At 43.0% G+C, this 23,434-nt stretch overlaps 1 protein-coding gene across 1 annotated transcript in view; it reads right to left on the reverse strand.

The window, feature by feature from the left end:
• The window catches only part of LOC109925490 (endoplasmic reticulum-Golgi intermediate compartment protein 2-like), a 48,702-nt gene extending 25,880 nt beyond the window's left edge, over positions 1-22,822 (reverse strand). Inside the window, exons 1-6 of the mRNA XM_048606851.1 lie at positions 22,416-22,822; positions 11,209-11,317; positions 7,064-7,110; positions 1,845-1,915; positions 1,272-1,312; positions 1,067-1,162 (exon numbers count right to left, since the gene is read on the reverse strand). Coding sequence (XP_048462808.1) covers positions 1,067-1,162; positions 1,272-1,312; positions 1,845-1,915; positions 7,064-7,110; positions 11,209-11,317; positions 22,416-22,524 — 473 coding nt within the window. The 5' untranslated portion in view covers positions 22,525-22,822. The remainder of the gene's footprint in view (positions 1-1,066; positions 1,163-1,271; positions 1,313-1,844; positions 1,916-7,063; positions 7,111-11,208; positions 11,318-22,415) is intronic.
• Positions 22,823-23,434: the final 612 nt, after the last annotated feature.

The raw sequence follows: 23,434 nt of genomic DNA on the forward strand, positions 1-23,434 counted from the left end.
GTTCTAGTCAGATTCAATTTAAACATTTCAGTATCAGATTAATTAATCATTATTTTAATACATTTAACAGCAAGTTAGATAAATGTGTGAACGAGAATGAAATATAAGAATAGAAATAAGAAATGTAACAAATGCAGTCTCTATAATGTATAGACCATTAGACCACATGGCAAGTGTTTGTGCTTTAGTTCTGAGTAATTCCAGATACACTGTACCTCCTTTTCTTTTAATTTATTCATGGAATGAGGGTGTCACTGGCTAGGCAGCATTTATTGCCCATCCCTAATTGCCCAGAGGGCAGTTTGGAGTCAACCACATTGCTGTGGGTCTGGAGTCACATGTCAGCCAGACCAGGTAAGGATGGCAGTTTCCTTCCCTGAAGGACATTAGTGAACCAGATGGGTTTTTCCTGGCAATCAACAATGGATTCATAGTCACCATTAGATTCTTAGTTCCAGATTTCTTTTTTTGAATTCAAATTCCACCATCTGCCGTGGCGGGATTTGAACCTGGGTCCCCAGAACATTATCTGAGTCTCTGGATTAACAATCTAATGATAATACCACTAGGCCATTGCCTCCCCTCCTGATACCAACTTGAGCCCTTGGTATCACTGGTTATTGTTCTGGAAGCCACCAGGATTAGAAAGACATGGCTGTGACTGGGGTCTTGAAAATGGGAGCCTGCATTAGGAGGTCTGGGGGGGGTATGGAGATCTGGCTATTTTAAAAATCTTTCATGGGTTATGAGCATCAGGTTCAGGATCTGAGCCACTGCTTTTCAGCCTGAGGTTCCAGATATTACTTCAAAGCTATGTTTGGTGATTATTCATGGTGAACTTCATAGAGATTGAGGTTAAGCATGGTGTATAGTACATGCAGTGTTAATATACGTGGCCTATATCAGTAATAGAGACATCCACCTAAGAGGATAAATAGGGCTTAAAAATGACACGTTGCAGTAGTGTTTAAGCCTTTGGAGTAGGCCTTGAGCCTATAATCTCCTATCTTGAATTCAAAAGTGTTACAATCACTATAAACTGATACACTCTAAGCTGTGCAATTACCTTGGACCCTTTGGTGTTCCATTAAATGATGACTTGATGAGGAATTCCAGCAAATTATGTTCCTCACTGAGCTGTTGTTGAATAGTTTGTATTGTTCTGCAGGTAAATGTAGGTTTTCTGATTAGTTTTGTGAAGGACCTAAATTTCTGTTTCAATAAGGACAGAATGTCAAAATCTCTTAAAGAAAATCTCTTTAAAAACATACCTCTGCCAGGCTTTCTCCTTTCCTGTGAGTTCAAAGCAGGTCTAAATATTTAAAAATATGTATATGATATATAGAGAAGGTTATAATTCCACTCCATGGAAAAATATGACTAGCTGAGGTTGGTGAAACAACAGCAACTTTCATTTATGTAGCACCTATAATGTAGTAAATCATACAATGGCACATTGTAGGAGGGTTATTTAACTAAATTTGACACTGAGCTGGATAAAGAGAAATTGGGACAGGTATTCAAAGTTTGGTCAAAGAGCTAGATTTGAGGGTGGGACTTAAGTGAAGAGAGAGAGGGAGAGACAGGAGCCGCACATTAACAGGGCTGTACCCAGCTTTCACCCTCATTTTCTTTCTTCTGTGCAGATCTCCAAGGTCCTTGCACAGTAGTGACTTCTGGAACTGGACATCAATGCTGCAAATAACATCGACACATCAATTGCTATCCGCAGCCTCGCAGCTTAGAGAGAACATTGGCTCCTCCTACTCTCTTAAAATAAAACTCAGAGTCAGCTTACACATACACATCAAAGATAAAAGTGAGGCTGATAAAAAAAAACTTACTGGCTCATACTGAAGGTCTCCAGACTCACCAACCCTGGCTTCTGTCTGATCAACCATGTCTGCTCCAACAACTTTGGATAACAACATAGAACAACAGAAACAGAATGACTTTACAGGCATTTTAGTTGAATTTTGATGCACCCTGTTTCCTTCTGTACCTTTCACCCTGTGCTTATTTAGGTTCCACTTAAATGCTTCAGTATTATTTGTTTCAGCTACTTTTAACAACTTTCCAAATTCTAATCTCTTGAACCTGTTGGTCATTTTAAAACCTTCTCAGCCTTTTCATTTCTAGGGAAATGATTTTGCCTGTTTAGCCTTTTCTAACAGATAGAACATTAGATTTTATTCTGTTTCCTCTCGAGATGTGGATGCTATTGTCAAGAGCCTCACTTATTCACATTTCTCATGAAAGGAGAAATGAAAGATTTTAAAAAGGAGGGATCTTACTCGGCCACTTCAAACAGCAGTTAAGAGTCAACCAGGTTGTTTGTGGGACTGGAATGCAATATGAAGACCAGTCTGGTTAAGGATATTAGTGAATAAATTGAGCCTTTATAATGCAATGGAAAAATAATGATAATTGGCACTAAAATAACTATGAAAAGATATAATCACAATGAAAGCTTTTGGTTCACTTGTGTATTTTGGGGAAACAAATCTGCCACTGAGGCCTGGACTGGCCTACAGCTCCTCCAGTCCCATCTAGGTGGTTAACCTATAATTCCATCAAGGCAATTTGGGGTAAATAAGAAATGTAGTGCCATCCACACTTACACAGCAAAGGCATTTTAAAAATAAATATGAATAGCACATAGCTTTAGGAACGATACATCAAATTGAAATCCACGAACCTGCTAATTTGTAGATCCTATTGCATCATCAGATAACTTTGACTACCTTCAACATTATAAAGATAGCCCTTGCAAATCTCCAAATTCACCAGATCCCCTGTTTCAGGTTAATACAGTAAGGAATAGAACTGGACGAGGAACTGTAACTATATAAACTGTTCTTAGGCATCACTCAGATAAACCATTAATGTTTTGAAAATTTGCAACCATGGCTTCTAAAATGGAGGAAAAATTGATTTTGGTCTTTCAGTTCTATGAAGATCTAATTAAAGATTGGAAATTAATTTTAAACCTTGAGTTCAAAACGGTGACAAGAATCATGTGATTTCAGCTAAATAGCCAATAAGCTGTCTTTGGGCATAATTGCTAAGGTGTTGGCTGACTTGAGTTTTAAAACCACCAGAGAGACAGTGAGAGAGGGAGAAGAACTAGGTGCAGATTCATTAAGCAGGAAAAGGCCCATACCAGCAGAACTGTTGTCTCCAAGTAGTAATAGCTGGGAGAATCCTGATTTGCCTAGTGGTAAGTGAGAACAGAAGCTTCAGAAGCAGAAGGCTTAGGGATGTTGTAGAGGAAGACACATTACAGAGCTGTTGAACAAGGACAGAAATCACATGTCACCAGGTTATAGTCCAACAGGTTTATTTGAAAACACAAGCTTTCAGAGCTTCGGTCCTTCTGCAGGTGTTAGTGAGAGAGATAGTATCAGACATGGAATTTATAAGTAAAAGATCAAAGGGTCACAACACTGATGAGGATGTATTAAACAAACCTAAGATGCTGTTAAATCTTTTATCAGTTAGAGGGTTTGAATTGATTAATATGTATATGTAAATCCCTAAATTCATTTTAAGTCATTACCCTGAGAGAACTAAAGGTTTTATCAGTGTAAAGAAGAGGTGACATTCGAGGTCAGATGATGCATGTTAGGTGTGATCCTCATTTAGAATCTGTTTCTGTTTTGGTTTGGAGTCAGACTGGTTTTATTTCTAAAGTAGGAATTTAGAAAACACCACATTGACTGGCTTTCTATAAATTCTGTGCTTTTTGAACAAAATAGAACATATCTGCAAATACAAATTCACCCCATTGATATATATGTGTGTGTGTGTGAGGAGGAGAGAGAGGCAATGTGTGTGTGTGTGTGTGTGTGAGTGAGTGAGGCAGGGAGAGGGAGAGAGAGTGTGTGTATGTGTGTGTGGGGTGGGGGGAGAGAGTAAGTGTGTGTGTATGTGTGTGTGCGCGTGCGTGTGTGTGTGGGAGAGACAGAGAGTGTGTGTCTATGTGTGTGGGAGAGAGAAAGAATGTGTGTGTGCAGGAGAGAGGGTCTATGTGTGTGGGAGAGAGAGAGAGAGAAAGAATGTGTGTGTGCAGGAGAGAGGGTATGCGTGTCTGTGTGGGAGAGAGAGAGTTGTGTGTGTGTGTGTGACAGCAAGAGTGTGTGTGTGTGTGTGTGTGTGTGTGTGTGTGTGTGTGTGTGTGTAGGAGAGCGAGAGTGTGTGTGTGTGTGTATATGTGTGTGGGAGAGAGAGAGAGTGTGGGCATGTGTGTGTGTCTGTTGGGGGTGTGGAGAGAGAGGAAGAAAGAGTTTGTGTGTGTGTGTGTTTGAGAGACAGTGAGTGAGGATCCGTGTGTGCATGTGAGTGTGTCTGAATGTATGCATGTGTGTGAGTGTGTGTGTAATGTGCTGGGGCTACTTGTAGTGCGACATGAACCCAAGATCCCATTTGAGTCCGTCCTCATGGGTACCGAACTTAGCCATCAGCCTCTGCTTGCAACTCTGCGCTGTTGTTTATCTCGAAGTCCGCTTTGGAGGATGTTTACCCAAAGAACCAAGATCAAATGTCCTTTACCGCTGAAGTGAATCTCCACTGGGAGGGAACATCCCTGTCTGGCAATTGTTGCGCAGTGTCTATTCATCCGTTGTCATAGCGTCTGCATGGTCTCACCGATATACCATGCCTCAGGGCGTCCTTGCCTGCAGTGTACGAGAGAGACAACATTGACTGAATCACATGAGTATCTGCCGTGTACATGGTGGGTGGTGTTCCCACGTGTGATGGTAGTGTCCATGTCGATGATCTGGCATATCTTGCAGAGGTTGCCATGGCAGGGTTGTGTGGTGTTGTGTTGTCCTGAAGATAGCGAACAATGGTCTGTTTAAGGTTTGGTGGTTGTTTGAAGGCGAGAAGTGGAGGCGTAGGGAAGATCTTGGCGAGGTGCACATCATCATCAATAATGTGCTGAAGGCTGCAAAGAACATGGTGTGGTTTCTCCGCTCCCAGGAAGGACTGGATGACAAAGGTTACCCTATCGGACGTAACCTGTGTCTGTCTTCTGATGATGTCATTACAGTTTTTCGCCGTGGTTCATCGGAACTGGTGATCGATGAGTTGAGCATTGTATCCTGTTCCTATGAGGGTGTCCTTCAACACCTTCAGGTGCCCATCTCATCTGAACAGACCTTGTGTATGTATAGGGCTTGTCCGTAGGGGATAGCTGTTTTAATATATTTTGGGTGGTAGTTGGAGAAGTATAGCATCGTGAGGTTATCCGTTGGCTTGTGGTAGAGTAGGGTATTGAGATGTCTGTCCCTGATGGAGATGCATGTGTCCAAGAATGAGACTGATTCCAAAGAGTAGTCAATGGTACATCTGATGGTGGGATGGAACTTGTTGATATCGCTATGTAGTTGTTTCAGTGATTCCTCGCCATGAGTCCAGAGGAAGAAAATGTTCTCAATGTATTTGGTGTATAACGTTGTTTGGAGGTTCTGTGCAGTAAAGAAGTCTTGTTCAAACTTTTACATGAAAATGTTGGCATATTGGGGAGCAAATTTGGTCCCCATGGCTGTTCGTGTGTCTGGATGAAGAACTGCTTGTTGAAGGTGAAGATGTTGTAAAGAAAATAGCATCTAGTGACTAACAATTTAAGGAAGGATGAGAGCCATTTATAACATGCCAGGTGAGCAAGAGGCTCTAATGTGGAGATAGGGGTGTCTTTTCAATGAGGGCTGAGTGTCTGTAAGGGTCTTGTTAAAATGAAAGAGCTTAATCTTCCTAACTGATGCAGGGTATTTTGTAATATGTCAAGATCTACTTCAAATATACGCAATGACTTAGCTTCCACAGCTCTCTTTGCAGCATATTCTAAAGATTCTCAACCTTTTATGTTAAAAAAATACTCCTCATCTTGGTCCGAATTGGCTTCCCATATTTTGAAATTGTGTATCATGTTGATAGACTCCCCAGCTATGGGAAACATCTACCTTGTTTATCCCTTTAAGTATTTTGTAGTTTTCAATGAGCTATGCATATAAGAACATAAGAACATAAGAACATAAGAACTAGGAGCAGGAGTAGGCCATCTGGCCCCTCGAGCCTGCCCCGCCATTTAATAAGATCATGGCTGATCTTTGAGACTCAGCTCCACTTACCTGCCCACTCACCATAACCCTTAATTCCTTTACTGTTCAAAAATTTATCTGGCCTTGCCTTAAAAACATTCAGCGAGGTAGCTTCAACCACTTCACTGGGCAGGGAATTCCACAGATTCACAACCCTTTGGGTGAAGAAGTTCCTCCTGACCTCAGTCCTACATCTGCTTCCCTTTATTTTGGTGTGGCCTCACCAGGACCCTATACAGCTGCAGCATAGCCTCCCTGTTTTTAAACTCCATCCCTCGAGCAATGGCAGACAAAATTCCATTTGCCTTTTTAATCACCTGCTGCACCTGCAATCCCACCTTCAGTGATTCATGCACAAGGACACCCAAGTCCCTCTGCACAGCAGCGTGCTGCAATTTTTTACTATTTAAAACATAGTCCATTTTGCTGTTATTCCTACCAAAATGGAGGACCTCACACTTATCAACATTGTACTCCATCTGCCAGACCTTTGCCCACTCACTTAGACTATCTATATCCCTCTGCAAACTTTCAGTGTCTTATGCGCACTTTGCTGTACCACTCACCTTAGTGTCATCTGCAAATTTTGACACACCACACTTAGTCTCCAACTCCAAATCATCTATGCAAATTGTAAACAAATTATATACATCCATATTTGTTTATAAGAACTTTTAACAAGGTTATACATCTACAATTCCCTTCAAGACACTTCATCTCAAGCAACGTAAAGACATACCTTCAGTTAGTAACAGTTTTCCTTTTCTACCTTACCTATGCTGTATATCTCTATCTGATCACCTCTCAACCTCCTTTGCTCCCAGAACAACCTTGACTCCAACTAAATCCTGTAGTTAAGTTCCCTCACCCCAAATCATTTGGCTGAATCTACTCTACTTTCCCTCAAAGGCCTTCAGATCCTCCCGAACAGTGTTTGCAAAACTGTACCAGATACTTACAGTCACATTGCATGGCCACTGTGATATCGAGATTTACTTGGAGCTTGCTGAAATAGGAATGCAAAGTAGGTTAGACATTTGTCACATTAGAGACGTTTAATTTCCACAGTGGGGACTTCTGATTGGTTGTCAGAACCTCAACCTAAGATCCACAGTGCAATGACAGTAAGGCATGTGATCAAGAGGAATACTTCTGCTGCAATCCAGCCTCAAGAGCGTCGGTCTCTGACAATGAAATCTCTCAATCTGTTCTATTATCATGTCTCCCTGCTTTTCTTTCCTAAGGTTTAATTATGTAGTTAATGTAAAGGGCCTGTGCCATCTGTTTATACACTACCAATGCCCACAATCTTGGCATTACCAATGTCCACAGTCTAAACACCCTCAGAGTAGATTGTGTAGTGTCGGCTTTAAAAATGATATCTCCAAACTTGACCATTAAGGGTTAATTGTTAACTGATTTTAAATGCTGCACTGCAGCAAATATGGTGCCAGTTTATCATCCTACCGTGTCTGTTTGGGGATATGCTGTGGGCACCTGTGTTTTATGACAAATAGCGATAACAACAACCAGACCCACCAGCAAGGTGATCATGACCAATGGCCAGAAGGCCTAGTATGCCCCTTCCATACTGTTACCTTTGAACTATGTACATTGCAGAAGAGCAGGAGTACTTGCAAATGGAGGAAGTTACCACTCAATGATACAATCATTCACTAAATTTTCCCTTATTGTGTCGGTGGCACTCATGCTGTCGATCTTAATGATAAGAGAGAGGAATCATCCATCAACTTAAGTAGAGATAAAATTTATGCCATCTATAATGCAATTAGACATAACAATACATAATCAAAGAACGGAAGCCGATAAACCATTTATTGCACTTCCAATCGATTGAGTAGGATACCACTGCATCTGACATTTAAGTAATTGCGGACTTTCCTTGCACAGCATCAGCAGACACCATTGTTTCTTATGGTAAGAAACCACCATGACTTATAGCCAAGACCAATTGATTCACATAGCGGATAATTTAGCAAACCTTAATGCACATCATTGGTTGGACATATTTAAGGGGTGTCCACTTAAAGCTTGGGTAGTACACTCACTCTTATGTCATCCAATAGTTATATCATTGTTAATTGTTGTTTTCTTGTTATTATGTAACAAGGTTCCTCATGGTAGACTGGTTAGCAAGGTTAGATCACACAGAATAAAGGAACAACTAGCTACTTGGATACAGAACTGGCATGAAGGTAGGAAACAGAAGGTGGTGATGGAAGGTTGCTTTTTAGACTGGAGGCCTGTAACCAGCGGTGTGCCACGAGGATCAGTGCTGGGTCCACTGCTTTTTATCATTTATATAAATGATTTGGATGTGAACATAGAAGGTATGGTTAGTAAGGTTGCAGATAACGCTATAATTGGAGGTGTAGTGGACAGCGAAGAAGGTTACCCCAGAGTACAACGGGATCTTGATCAGATGGGCCAATGGGCTGAGGAGTGGCAGATGGAGTTTAATTTAGATGAATGTGAGGTGCTGCATTTTGGAAAGGCAAATCAGGGCAGGATTTATACACTAATGGTAAGGTCCTGGGGAGTGTGGCTGAACAAAGAGACCTTGGAGTGCAGGTTTATAGTTCCTTGAAAGTGAAGTCACAGGTAGACAGGATAGTGAAGAAGGTGTTTGGTATTATTGGTCAGTGCATTGAGTATAGGAGTTGGAGGTCATGTTGCAGCTGTGCAGGACATTTGTTAGACGACTATTGGAATATTGCATGCCATTCCAGTTTCCCTGCTATTGGAAGTATGTTGTGGAACTTGAAAGGATTCAGAAAAGGCTTACAAGGATGTTGGCAGGGCTGGAGGCTTTAAGTTATAGGGAGAGGCTGAATAGAATGGAGCTATTTTCCCTGGAAAATCGGAGGCTGAGGAGCGACCTTATAGAGGTTTGTAAAATCATGAGGGGCATGGAAAGGGTCTTTTCCCTGGGGTGGGGGAGCCCAAAACTAGAGCGCATCGGTTTAAGGAGAGAGGGTCAAGATTTAAAAGAGACTTAAGGGGCAACATTTTCACACAGAGGGTGGTGCATGTAAGGAATGAGCTGCCAGAGGAAGTGGTGGAAGCTGGTACCATTACAACATTTAAAAGGCATCTGGATGGGTATATGAATGGGAAGGGTTTAGAGGGATATGAGCCTAATGCTAGCAAATGGGACTAGATTTATCAAGGATATCTGGTCGGCATGGATGAGTTGGACCGAAGGTTCTGTTTCCATGCTGCATATCTCTATGACTCTATGACTCTAACTATGTAGTGGCCTGTTAACTGTATTGCATACATAACCAGCTTGCAGCTATTGAACAATATGTATGTGCTTTGTATAAGGTTTTGATCATCTGTTTTGAAGATGTTGAAAGGAGGTGTTGTAGTGTTAGGCTAAAAGATGATATCTCAAAAGTAGACCATTAGGGGTTAATCATTATGAGTTAATGGACATGACAATGAGCAATTGAAGTAAAGTTGAAAACTACATGAGAAATAAGCCTTGTGTAAAAACAACCTGCTTGGTTTTGGGAGGCAACTGCATTACTTTGGATAGGTAAGAGACAGAATATTATGCAGTTAACATGAAGCCACGTGGAAGTGTTTTTCACCTTATTTCCTGCGCAATAGAATTTCTGGAAAAGTACTGAAAGTACAATGAAATGGTGATACACCACGTAATATTAGATTCAGAATAGTACTAATATCAGGGACTTTGCTCCACTCATTGAGCTTTCACCATTGAGCTGGGGTTAGCGAGATTGTTTCCCTTTCAATCTGAGCTGGAGCTCCAAGTGCCACTGTCACTGAGTTCGCAAAGGCTGAAAGGCAGTGTGACACTCATAGAATCACAGCATCCCTACAATGCAAAATGAGATCACTCGGCCCATTGAGTCTGCGCCGACCCTCCAAAGAGCATCTCACCCTATCTCTGTAACCCGACATTTCATATGGCTAATCCACCAAGCCTGCACATCCCTGGACATGACAAAACGATTTACCACGGCCAATCCACCTAGCCTGCACATCTTTGGGCTGTGGGAGGAAACTGGAGCACCCAGAGAAAACCCACACAGACACGGAGAGAATGTGCAAACTCCACTGGCAGGAATTGAACCCGGGTCCCTGGCGCTGTGAGGTAACAGTATTAATCACTGTCTGCATTCACCTGTTTAATGTATATCTCAGTAGATTGACCTAATCATTTAGCTTTAATATCTACATATAGTATAAATTGACAATAATTAATTCATACATGTATTAAGCATTTTAACCTAATAAATTAGCTGTATTTTGTAGTGCACATGTCTTGTTGTGATCATTTTGATTAGACCTGTTTGATATTTTCAACCTAACAATACACCTAGCTCCAGAATCTAGACAACGTCAATGCCCGCAGAATAAAGATTTATTGCATATCACATTGTAAGCCACACCAATACCAACTACCTAGAAAGCACCAAACTTGGTTAACACACCATCAGTACTCACTGTTCAGATACCTCTAATTGTTACTCTTGAGAGAACTAGTGTTTCCTATAGTTGAGGCTATTAGAAGCAAGAGGGCCCCCAGCTGACTTAAAAACCATTAACTTAAAAAATTGGAGAAGAAGAAACAAAATTGTCGTGAACCAATAAACAAACTTTTTATGATAGATACTAGAATGCACAACTTGTACCTTTTCACCAAAGGCTTCTTTGACAGCACCTTTCAAACCAGTGATCTTTGTGACAAAGAGGAACAAGGACAGCAGGTATGTGGAAACATTGTCACCTCAAGTTCCCATCAAAACGACACACTATTCTGACTTGGAAATGTATCACTGCTCCTTCACTGTTACTATGTCAAAATCCTGGAATTTCCTTCCTAATAGCACTGTGGGTGTTCCTGTAAGAAAATCAGCACTGCCATCTCAGGAGTAATTAGCGATGGACAATAATTGCTGGACTAGCCGGAGATGCCTACACCTGTGAATACATTTTTAAAAATCCGAAGAGACTAAGGAAGAAGAAGATTTTGATAAGAGTGAATATTTCATACTCTATGTCTGTATCACACAGACAACTTTTCTTAGATGGCATCTGTAGATAAGCATACCTGGAAATATTTGTGTCAACTTGATAGTTGTATTGTATCCAGCTCTCTTGGAAAAAAGAGAATTCTCCAATAGCTAGGATGGCAATTAATGTGAAGGTGAGCATTGAAACTGCAAAACAAACAAGGTTTCTACTTACTGCATTGTACAGATACATTAATGACTCTACAATATTGTGAAGATTAGATTAATTTTATATCCTGCCTTTCTTGTAAATTCATTGAAGGACTGTTGATAATATCACAAATTGTTCTCTTTATCATCATCGCTGAGATAAGCTAACAGCCTTGCTGTCACTTAATTATTTTACACTATGTCAACATGGAAGTAGGCTGATGCTAAGCCAGACTCTGTAATCTTGGTGTCATATTTGATCCTGAAATGTCCTTAAGCCCCCACATTCATGGCAGTGCCTACTTCCACCTCTGTTACTTTGGCCAACTTCACCCCTGTCTTAGTTTATCTGCTGCTGAAACCCCTATCTATGCCTTTATTATCTCTAGACTGACTACTACAATGCTATTTTGAGCACTCCCCCACATCTGACACTCATACATTCAACAGCATCCAAAAATTGACTCTCTATGTTTTAAATCACACTGAGTCCTGTTGACCTCTCATCCTTTTGCTTCCCTGCCTACTTTGGCTCCTGGTCAAACAGTGTTTTTATTTTCAAATTTACATCCTTGTTTTCAGATCTCTCAATGGCCAGGCCCCTCATTATCTTGTAATCTCTTCTAACTTTACTCTCTTCCAAGAACTCTGTGCTCATCCAATTCTAGGCTCTTGAAAATCCCCACTTTTAATCATTTTATCTTCAGTGATTTTGCAGTCAGCTACCTGGACTTTAAGACCTGGAGCCTCTGTCCATAAACTTTCTTGACCGTGTACCTCTCACTCCTCCTTTAAGACTTCTTTAAACCTTAGAACATAGAACATAGAACAGTACAGCACAGTACAGGCCCTTCGGCCCACGATGTTGTGCCGAAATTTTACCCTAATCCTAAGGTCTATCTAACCTCCACCCCTACCTTATACTATCATTCATATGCCTATCTAATCGCCGCTTAAATGCCCCTAATGAGGCCGACTCCACTACCCTCTCCGGCAATGCATTCCACGTCCCGACCACTCTCTGAGTAAAGAACCTACCTCTGACGTCTCCCCTATATCTACCTCCACTCACTTTAAAACTATGCTCTCTCGTAATAACTACCTCCACCTTAGGAAAAGTCTCTGGCTGTGCACTCTACCTATACCTCTGATCATTTTGTACACCTCTATCAAGTCACCTCTCATCCTTCGTCGTTTTAAAGAGAATAGCCCTAGCCCTCTCAACCTTTCCTCGTAAGACCTTCCCTCCATTCCAGGCAACATCCTGGTAAATCTCCTCGGCACCTTTTCTAACGCCTCCACATCTTTCCTGTAATGAGGCAACCAGAACTGGACACAATGCTCCAGATGTGGCCGAACCAGGCTTTTGTATGGCTGGAGCATAACTTCACGGCTCTTGAACTTGATCCCTCTATTAATGAAAGTTAACACACCATACGCCTTCTTAACCACTCTATCCACCTGGGTGGCAGCTTTCAGGGAACTGTGAACATGAACCCCAAGATCCATCTGCTCCTCCACACTGCCAAGAATCTTTCTGCTAACCCTGTATTCCGCTTTCAAGTTTGTCCTTCCAAAATGAATCACCTCACACTTTTCAGGGTTAAACTCCATCTGCCACTTCTCAGCCCAGCTCTGCATCCTATCAATTTCCCTTTGTAACCTAGAACAGCCCTCCGCACTGTCCACAATGCGACCCACCTTTGTATCATTCGCGAACTTGCTAATCTACCCTTCCATTCCTTCATCTAAATCACTTATAAAAATCACAAATAGAAGAGGACCCAGAACAGATCCTTGTGGTACACCACTCGTAACTGAGGTCATTTGGTCAACTTACTTAATAAATCCTTGCTTGTCACAGTCATAATTTGATTTATAATGCTTTTGAGAAGAGCCTTAAGATTTTTTATTACCTGAAGGCATTGCAAGAATATAAGCTGTTGTTGTCCTTCATGCAGATATCTAGTAAATATTGGTCTGGAGCACATTTGCAGTGTTTACCAGCTCATCTAGCCCCAACTCTTTAACGTCATTGTAATACAGATCCTGGTAATGGTAGGTTTGTGACGTTTGGAGTGTGAGGAATATATTCAAACATTTGGAGCAAACAGTTGGATACCATGGAGACCAAAGTGTTAAAACAGTATAATTGTTAGGAGCAGGTAACACATTGCATCATAGAATCATACAGTACAGTAGAGGTCCTTTGGCCTATTGTGTCTGCACAGACAAAAAACTACTTTAAATTTGCATTGCTCCCACTTTCCAGCACTTGGGCCATTCCAGACACACTCTAAATCTCATGTTCTAGATGTTGCCTTAAGATGTCACATACTTGGTAACATATCCCGGATGTCATATTCTAGATGACACATTTTGTTGTAGATGTGAAATGATTTTAAAAAGAAAAAGAAAAAGCTAATCATTTCATCCTAGATCCTAGACTAGGTGCCTGAAAATAAAAACAACTTACTATTCATTTATAATCCTCAAAGAAGTTCTGAAGGAAAGGATACATCAGCAGCTGCCCCAAGCTTTAGTGCATCCCGCAGCACGTAGTCCTGGACTTTGGAATGTGCCAGTCTGCAACACTCGGTTGAGGTCAATTCTTTGCTCTGGAAATTTTGAGCAGACTAAAGAGCATCTTTCACTGAGTTGATGGTCCTTCAGGCGCAGTCGATGTTTGTCTTGGTGTGCGTCCTGAGACCAGCACAGACTCCTGTGTCACGGAGCAGCTCGACAAAACCCATTGCATCTCTCTCCAGTCTTCCTTTGCAAAGGCATATTCCAGCAGGAGATGTGTGACAGTCTCTACCCCACACCCCGCAGCCACTTCGAGGGCAATGTGCAGTGGCACAGACAGATGGGGCATACAAGGAGGATCTCACAGTATATGCCCTTCTCACCACCAGCCAAACAAACTCTTGGTGCTTGTTGGAAAGTTCTGGTGATAAGGCATTCTGCCAAATGACTTTGACAGTTTGCTTGGGGAAACATGTGACAGGATCCACCCTCTCCTGTTCCTGCAAAGTCTCGAGGATGCCATGTGCTGACCACTTCCTGATGGACTTGTGGTCAAAGCTGTTTTTCTTTGCAAATTTCTCCACGAAGAACAGGTGATAAGGAATGGTCCAACTACTTGGAGGATTCAGTGACAATGAGGCCAGACCCATCCTTTGCAACACTGGGGACATGTAGAACCTTAGTATGGAGTGACATTGTGTTTGCAAACTGAGGGTCTATGCACAGCTTGATACATGCCACACACAAAGGTGGCCATCAGGATGAGGCTGGCATTGGGTATGTTCTTCCCCCTCCTTATCCAGAGTTTTGTAGATGGTGTCCCTGCAGACACAATCCATCTTAGATCTCCATTTGTAGTGGAAGATGGTTCGGGTGATGGCAAAGGTGCAGGTTCTGGGAATAGGCCAGACCTGTGCCATGTACAACAACAGAGAGAATACCTCACACCTAATGATTATGTTTTTACCAGCAATGGAGAGGGAGCAGTGTTCCCAAAAGGCCAGTTTCTGTCTCACTTTGCCCATACGCTCCTCGCAAGTTTTTGTGCATGCCCCGGCCCCTTTGAATCACATTGCCAGCACCTTCAGATAATCTGTCCTGATGGTGAAGGGCGTGAAGGATTGGCTGACCCAGTTCCCAAAGAACATGGCCTTGCTTTTACCTCGATTTACCGTGGCTCCCAAAGCAAGTTCAAACTGGTCATAGATGCTCATGAGTCTGTGCACTGACAGTGGATCTGAGCAGAAGACAGCGATGTCATCCATGTACAAGGGGGCTTTGACCTGCAGACCTCCACTTCCTGGAATAGCCACCCATCTCAGGCTCGCATCCTTCCTGATGGACTCAGTGAAAGGCTCAATACCGCACTCAAACAAGGCAGGAGAGAGTGGGCAGCCCTGCCCGACTTCAGATCTGATCGGGAAGCTTTCTAAATCCCACCCATTGATTGAGACTGCACTAATGATGTTGTTGTAGAGGGGTCAGATCCAATTGCAGATTCCCTACCCAAAGCCCATTTTGGAGATCATGTCCCACATGTACGTGTGCGATATCCTGTCAAGGGCCTTCTCCTGGTCTAGGCTGATGAGGTAGGCTTCCACCTGTCTGTCCCACACATAGGTGATTGTATCCCTGAGGAGTGTGAGGCTCTCAGAGATCGTCCTGCTCGGTACAGCTGAGGTTTGGTCAGGATCAATCACTGGTCCAAGAGGAGACCTGACCAGTTATCGATATAACATAGAAACATAGAAGATAGGAGCAGGAGGAGGCCATTTGGCCCTTGCCTGCTCCACCATTCATCACAACGATGGCTGATCGTCCAATTCAATAGCCTAATCCTACTTTCACCCCCTAACCTTTGATCCCATTCGCCCCAAGTGCTATATCTCTTGAATGCGTTCAATGTTTTGGCATCAACTACTTCCTGTGGTAATGAATTCCACAGGCTCACCACTCTTTGGGTGAAGAAATGTCTCCTTACCTCTGTCCTAACTTGTCTACCCCAAATCCTCATGCTGTTACCCCTGGTTCTGGAATCCTCATATTGTGACCCCTGGTTGTGGAATGATGACCTTAGACAGAATTTTGTAGTCTGCATTCATCAGTGAAATTGGTCACCAATTTCTAATTTCTTCCCTGACCCCCCCTTCTGCTTGTAGATAATGGTGATGATACCTTTCCTCATGGATTTGCCCATGCTACCTGCTGGAAGCATACTGTTGCACAACTCCAGTAGGTCCTGGCCAACCCAGTCCCACTGAGCTGAATACAACTTGGCTGATAAGCTATTGCTTCTGAGAGTTTTATTCTTTTCTAAGGGCACGAGGGTCTTGGTCAGCTCATCCAGAGATAACGGCTGGCCAGCCTCTCCAGCGTGCTGTTGTCTAAGACCTCTGCGATAGAGGACAGGAATGACTGGAAGGCTGCGCTGTCTGTGGGCTTCATGTCATACAGTCTGGCATAAAAGGATTTGCTGATCCTCAGAATGTCAGACTGAGATGATGTTCCCGAACCATGTTCTTCCTTCAGGCTGCTGAGCACAGAGCTTCCTCTGTGCACCGTCTGGAAGAAAAGGTGCAAGCACATTTCATCCTGTTCCACGGTGTGGACCCTAGACCAGAAGATTATCTTGGAGACCTCTGAGGTAAAGAACGAGGATTGCTGGCTCTTCACCTGCTGGAGATCCTCCGCGACATCGAACCCGATCGTCTGCAGTGGGAGTAGTTCCTGCATGCTTTTCTGGAGTTTGGGCAGTCTTCCCCATCTCTCTCCCGCCTTCTGAACACCTTTGAGGATAAAGAACCTCTTGATGTTCCCCTTGACAGTTTCCCATCAGTCAGATGGAGACACAAAGATGGGCTTCACAGTTCTCCAATCTGCTTAAGCCCTTTTGAGTTCCTCAGTGTTTTCTGGGGTCAACACTTTCGCATTTAGCTTCCACGTTCCCTTGATGGCCTGCTAGTCATCCTTTAGGTGGCAACTGACAAGCGGGAGGCAGTGGTCAGAAAAGAACATCGGCTTGACGTCGGTGGATCTGACTAAGAACATGCGGGACGCAAACAGAAAATTTATCTTTATGCAGACAGACTCATTTGGCCGCGGCCAGGTGTATCTACACTTCGCTTGGTGCCAGGATGCTGAAGATGTTGTGCAGCTTGGCAACTTCAACTGTTTCCATCAGGAATCTGGATTTGGAGTCCGATTTGCCGTCAGCACTTCCGGATCATCCAGCTGCATCGATGATCCAGTTCAAGTTTCTGACCACCGTGATCGGCCTGGGTATTGCCAGCAGTGATGAGACCTGCTGCAGGATGGCCAGCTGCTGACTCTTTACCACCAGGGTGGACCCGTTAATTAGCCTCCGGGGAGCGTTTCTGTACATAGCGTCTGCTCTGAGGAGGTGCCTGCCCACCACCTCTTTAACCTTGGAGATGGTGAAGTTGATTGCTCACAGCTGAATACCCAGGCTGGAGGAGCGGTAATTGTTTCTCCTGACCAAATCGAAGGTCCGTAGGTCCATAAGCTTGACCATTTCCTGTAGCTGCTTGAGGTGTGGTATGCCGCACTCTTGCAGAAACAAGAGGTCCACTTTGACATTGGTCAGCCAATGTGGAAACACATCGTGTGGTGCATTTAACGCTACGTACATTAATACTGGGAATTTTAACATCCATTTTGAGAGTTTATAGAATTACCCGCAGACCCAATGTCCGTTCACTCGCGGTCTTGTCACTGGGGAACTCCCTGGATCCCTGTGGTGTGGCCGAACTGTCAGACATTCTCTGCACTGAGGTAACCATCTTGTTCATCCTTGCAGTGGAGCGGGGGGGATTGCCCTTATCCGGTGACGGGGCAAGAACGAAGTCAGGAAGGTCCAGTTTGGAGTCTGTGACAGTAGGACTGACGTGATCTGCTCCTGTTTCGGAGCATCGCTGCTTCTAATTGCCTGGAGCTGTGGTGCAGTGGTTCCCAATGACTGGAGTTTAGGTTTCACCGGGCACCTCACGATGTCTGGTGTTTCCTGGTTGGGGGGTGCTCCTCTCCTTCTCCCCTGTGGTGCTATGTGTCTTTTTCTGTTGGTTGCCATCCCTTCACAAGTCTTTATCATCAGAGGAGCTGCTGGTGTGTCCATCATGCAGCTGCCTCTTTGGCTGTGGAACTGAGCGGGGCCTGACATGTTTTCCTTTTGTGGTTGTTTCTCACCGGTATCCTCTCCTGCCTCCTTCATTTCCTCTTCCTCCATTGACTCCGTTTGTTCAGGTGAAAGTTGGTTTGATTGCTATGCTGTTGCGCTGGCTACCTTTTCCTCTTCTCTGGCCTGTCCCACCTTCTGGATGCCCCTCATTTCAGTTTTCTTGCTGGAGGGTGGCACCTTATTGACCTTTGTGGGTCCACGGCTCGCGTTGCCACTTCTGGCCATCTGAGAGAATGTGCCAACCCCAGGCCATCTTGGTCAGGCCTTGTATAGATGGCCTGCTTCCCCACACGGGTTGCAGCTCTTGGAGTCCTTGCAGTCTTTAGTCAGAGGGCCCTCTTGTTTGCAATTCCTACAGATGGTCACTTTGCAATCCGCTGCCACGTGCCCTGACCTCGCGCAGGGTTGGCGCACTCATGGCTGTCCTGTGTATGTCAGGTAGCCTTAGTTTCCTTCTGATTGCAAAGATTGAGGACAGGTGGAGGATATTCCCACTAGCATCCATTTTCAGGACCACTTTGACTTTCCACTTGCGAGTCCAGATTCCGAAGGGGTCCACTACATCGGTGCTGCCTCCTTCAAGCTGTACATACCTTCCCAGGAAGGTCAGGACATCTACTGCCAGGTCATGTGGGGGTTGTACATGTGGATTGTAATAACCCATCTCAATCTGTGCATGGAAAATGAACAATGGTGCCGCAGACAGGACGGGGAGGGGACCTTCACCTCCCTTCTCCTCAAATGGCTTCAGGAGATGCTCACATTGCTTCACGCTCCTGAAGATCACATCAAAGTAGCCCCCGCTGGGGAAGTCCTACAGAAAGAAAATATCTGCTGATTGGAACCCACAGCAATCCAGAAGGACTCTCTTCATGAAGAAGGTCCAGTTGACCGGAGATCCTTCCTGCACCTTCTTTGCAGTCTCTCTAACTGTGTCACTGATGCCCTGGCCTGGGCTGCAAACACTAGCAGAGGCCATAGCTCTGATTTTCTGGTCATTGAATTGGCGCTAGGCCGAAGCTAGCACAAAGATCCACCAACCGCAGCTCAGCTCAACTGACAATTTTTGCTCGCCATCATGGTGAAAGTTCTCGGCTCAGATTCGTTCTGAGAGAACCACCTTCTGGATCATGGTATCTCCCCTGCCAGGTAGTGGTGTCCATTTTACTGCCACTCTGGGATAGCGTATATCGGGGATACGAAGTAAGTGTCCATCCAGTCTCAGTTGTCTCTCTATCACAGAACTATCACTGTGAGGCAAAGATGAGGAATCTACAGACAGCTCCACAAACAAAGGTGCTCTGTGAAGCAGTCACCCAGCCTGCATTTAACTTTCCCAATGTGGAGGAGCTCACATTGTGAGTGGTGAATATTTTGTTCGATCAAAGGTAAGTTCCTTTCCAGGGGAGGATTTGTTTTGACTAGTGTAAATACCATGTAAATCGGGGATATACATGTTACCTACAAATTTATATTGACAAAGAGATTGAGGTCAGGAAATTCCAAGCATTTTATATCTGCTACGATCCTGCAACCTAAATGTGTCACCAAGCTAGGTACAAAAGTAAGTTTTCAAGAAATAACAAGTTTGTAAAGAGTTTCAGTAAGTGGGCAAAACTTTGATAGGTAGAACATAATGTGGAAAAATATGATGTAGGAGAAAATTACTGCAGATGCTGGAATCTATACGCAGGACAAAAAATGTTGGAAATCACAGCGGGTCAGGCAGCATCCATGGAGAGAGAGCAAGCTAATGTTTTGAATCTAGATGACTCTTCATCAGAGCTCTTATTCGAAACATTAGCTTGCTTTCTCTCCATGGATGTTGCCTGACCCACTGTGATTTCCAGCATTTTTTGTTTTCAGTGGAAAAGAATGAACTTGTCCTCTTTGGCAGGAAGAATAAAAAAATCAATATACTATTTAAATGGAGAGATATTGCAGAACTCGATGGTACAGTGGTATCTGGGTGTCCCAGTAGATGAATCACCAATTGTTAGCAAGCAGATACAGCAAACAGCTGTGAGAGCAAATGGAATGTTTATGTTATTGCAAGTAAAAAGTAGGGACATTTTACTTCAGTTGTACAGAGCCTTGGTGAGACTGTATCTGCGGTACTGTGTTCTGAGGAAGGGTCACCGGACCTGAAACGTTAACTCTGTTTTTTTTCACAGATGCTGCCAGACCTGCTGAGCTTTTCCAGCAACTTTGTTTTCATATTGTGTACTGTTTTGGTCTCCCTTGTGTAAAAACGGGCCTAATTGCATTCAAAACAATTCAGAGAAGATTGACGTGACTCATTTCATAGAATCATTTGAGGGGATTAATTTAAGAACACGGTCTCCCTTTTAAGACAGAGATGAGGAGAATATTTTGTTCCTCTCAGAGGCTCATTAGTCTGTGGACTTCCCTTCCTCAGAAAGCAGTGGAATCAGTATCATTGAATTTATTTCAGCTTGGATTAGATTTTTGATAGACAAGGGAGTCAAGTATCATGGGGAGTGGTGGAGAGACAGGAAAGTGGGGTTGAAACTAGAATCCGATTAGCCATGATCTTGCTGAATTATGGAGTCCTCTTGAAGGTCCAAATTGTTTACTATCGGTGAGACAAATAGCCATAGTAAATTTGTTTATTTAAAGCATTTATTGTGGCCTATAATTGATCATCACCCTTGCTTTTTTTAATACACTAGATATCTTTCAGGCACTTCTTACGATCAGAGTGCACACTTTCCTGTCCAATATCAAAGGGAGAAATAGTGAAATAGAAAAGAAAGATAAACAGTAATGATTACATGGTGGAACATTGCAGACTGCTCACTTGCGAACTTCACCTCTGTTGCTCTGCTTCCTCTTTCAGATCAGTGCAGATGTACAAATGATCAATCATTTCTGGGAGAATCCAAACAGACCAGGGATGATCTGGCAAAAACCTACTGGTTTTGATCCTCTACTGAGAACGACTTTAGCTCAATGTGACACTAGATTTAATCATGTAAAAAGGAAAGGTATGCATTTATGTAGCACCTTCCATGATGTCCCAAATTGCTTCACAGCCAATAATGTATTTTTTGACGACATGTCAATATCAAAGCATTCGATTTGCACACTGCAGTCTTCTACAAATGGGGGAACATTATAGTGACTAGAGAGCCAGTTTTCCCTTCAGTGATGGAAGTTCAGGAATTTCTTTTATCCCTATCAATTTTATAAATATTGGTCAGGTGCCCTGTGCTTTTCTTCAAAAGTGTCAAATAGTTTTTTTAATATTTATATGAGAGAATAGATGAGGCCAGATCTGAAAGGCAGCACGTTTGACTGTCCAGCTCCAATCAGTTTTGTAGTTACAGTGTTAGTCTGGATTTGGTGGAATGGGACTGGAACTATAACCTTCTAACTCTGAGACCATTGTACTGGGTGTACGAGTTACAGGTATCTTTATAAACTTATCGTTGATATTTTTTTCAGTGTTGTGACAATGCCCATCTCTGCTAGTTGTGTTCTCTTTACAGTGAGTATTGTGGAGAGGTCCTGCTGAGCACAGCTTACATTACAACTTCTTCAACCATTTGTTGCTTCTCCCTATAGCAGTTTGTGTCAGCCATGAATCTTACTGATTCAAAAGTTGCTGCAAACCCCAGCTGCAGTGGTAAGCATTTAATCTAATTGCATTGATGTTGTTTTATTCCTGAGGCTACCGATCAAATAACTACTGCTACTATAACCCATTAAGGAGTGGCTACTGGCAAACACTGGGTGAGAAGCTGAGAGCCGACCAGAATTTCCAGCATTACAACAAGGGAATGCATTATAAAGAATACTGCCTTTGTTATAAAGTGCTTTGCAAACATCCTGAAAGGTTCTGTATAAAGATGCTTTAGGAACATAGGAAAACAAGAAGTGGAGAAGACCATTCAGCCCTTCAAGCCTGCCCTACTACTCAATATGATCTTGACTGATCAAACACTACAATGCCTTGTACCCACCGCATCCCCATAACCTTGTATATCACTGGTAATCAGCTTTACGTAAATAATTTCTGAACACAGTCCTCCATTCATCTTTCTCTGCATTCCTGCCTTCTTTCCCTCTCTCTTTCTTTCCTGTCTTCCCTCCCTCCCTTCTTTCTTTGAAAGGCACCCCATTAATGCAAGACTTCTAGTCTTCTTCTCTTCATTTCAAATCTCACAGAAATGACGCTTTTTATGAGAAGCGACTGAAAGACTTGCATATCTGAAGTGCCTTTTATGAGTCCAGGAGGCCCCAAACCTCTTTACAGTAGGTGAAATATACTTTGAATTGCAGTTACCATTGTAACATAGAAAAGGCAAAGTATTTTGAATTGTAAAGCTGCTTGGAAAATTGACAGGTCACCTGTGCCTCCGCTGATGGAGGTTTGGACACACACATCGGGAACTTTTGGGAAAGCATCCAACTCTTTGATGATACTGGGGGATACCTTCCTGCTGAATCGCCTTCTCATCTTGTGACAAGTCGTCTTCTGAAGCTTCTGTCAATGAGTTACTGTTTAAACCCCAGTCCCTAGATCGCAGTAACTGCTTTGCTCCAGGAAGCTGCCCCAAACACGCAAGACAGCCGAGCAGAAAAAACTTGCACTTCACACACCAACTTTACTCCTTAAAATGCTGCAGACTAAACTTTAAGAGATTTCACGCTTGTATATCCGGAAGAATGGGATCTGGTCATTTAGAATGATGAAATACAGTGACAGCTTGACATTAGAATGGAGATATGAAAAATAAACTGAACTACAGAGGGTGGGAAAATGATACCTGTGTTAAAGGAAAGCTAGTTCCCATTTTTATATCACTGATTGAAAGAAAAGCAACAAAAACAATTATTTTTATTAACTGTGTTCCTATATATAAAAAAAAACACAAAATGCCTCAGGGAGATTGTAAAAAGAACATGCTGTAATATATTCCTGGAGTTGCTGAGTTTCACAGCTGCACATTAGCCAAGGGTGTGACAAAGTAACCTTTGTATTTTTCAAGAGGCAAGCATTTCCATAAAAGAGCCTTTGTCTGTGAGAAACAGTGTATGAATAACGAAGGCAGGTTAAGATGATGCATTCTGGTGCAACAGTAGATGTGGGTTTAAGGTGCACACCTGATGTGTACTCTTCCTGAAGGAGGGAAGTGGGCTGAGGTTCCTTGTGGAGCGTAGCCTCACTCTGCTTTGCTCTGGAGTCTGGTAAAGCTCTCACTCACTCTGATTTATGCCACCATGCCAACAATAAAATCTTGCATTTATCTAGCACCTTTAATGGAGTTACAAGACGCTTCATAAGAGCAATAATTTGATTAAATTTGACATCGAAATCTGACAGGAAATATTAGCATAGGTGACTAAAAACTTAGTGAAAGAGATGG

This window comes from Rhincodon typus, chromosome 17, assembly GCF_021869965.1.
Source record: "Rhincodon typus isolate 14 chromosome 17, sRhiTyp1.1, whole genome shotgun sequence".
NCBI lineage: Eukaryota > Metazoa > Chordata > Chondrichthyes > Orectolobiformes > Rhincodontidae > Rhincodon > Rhincodon typus.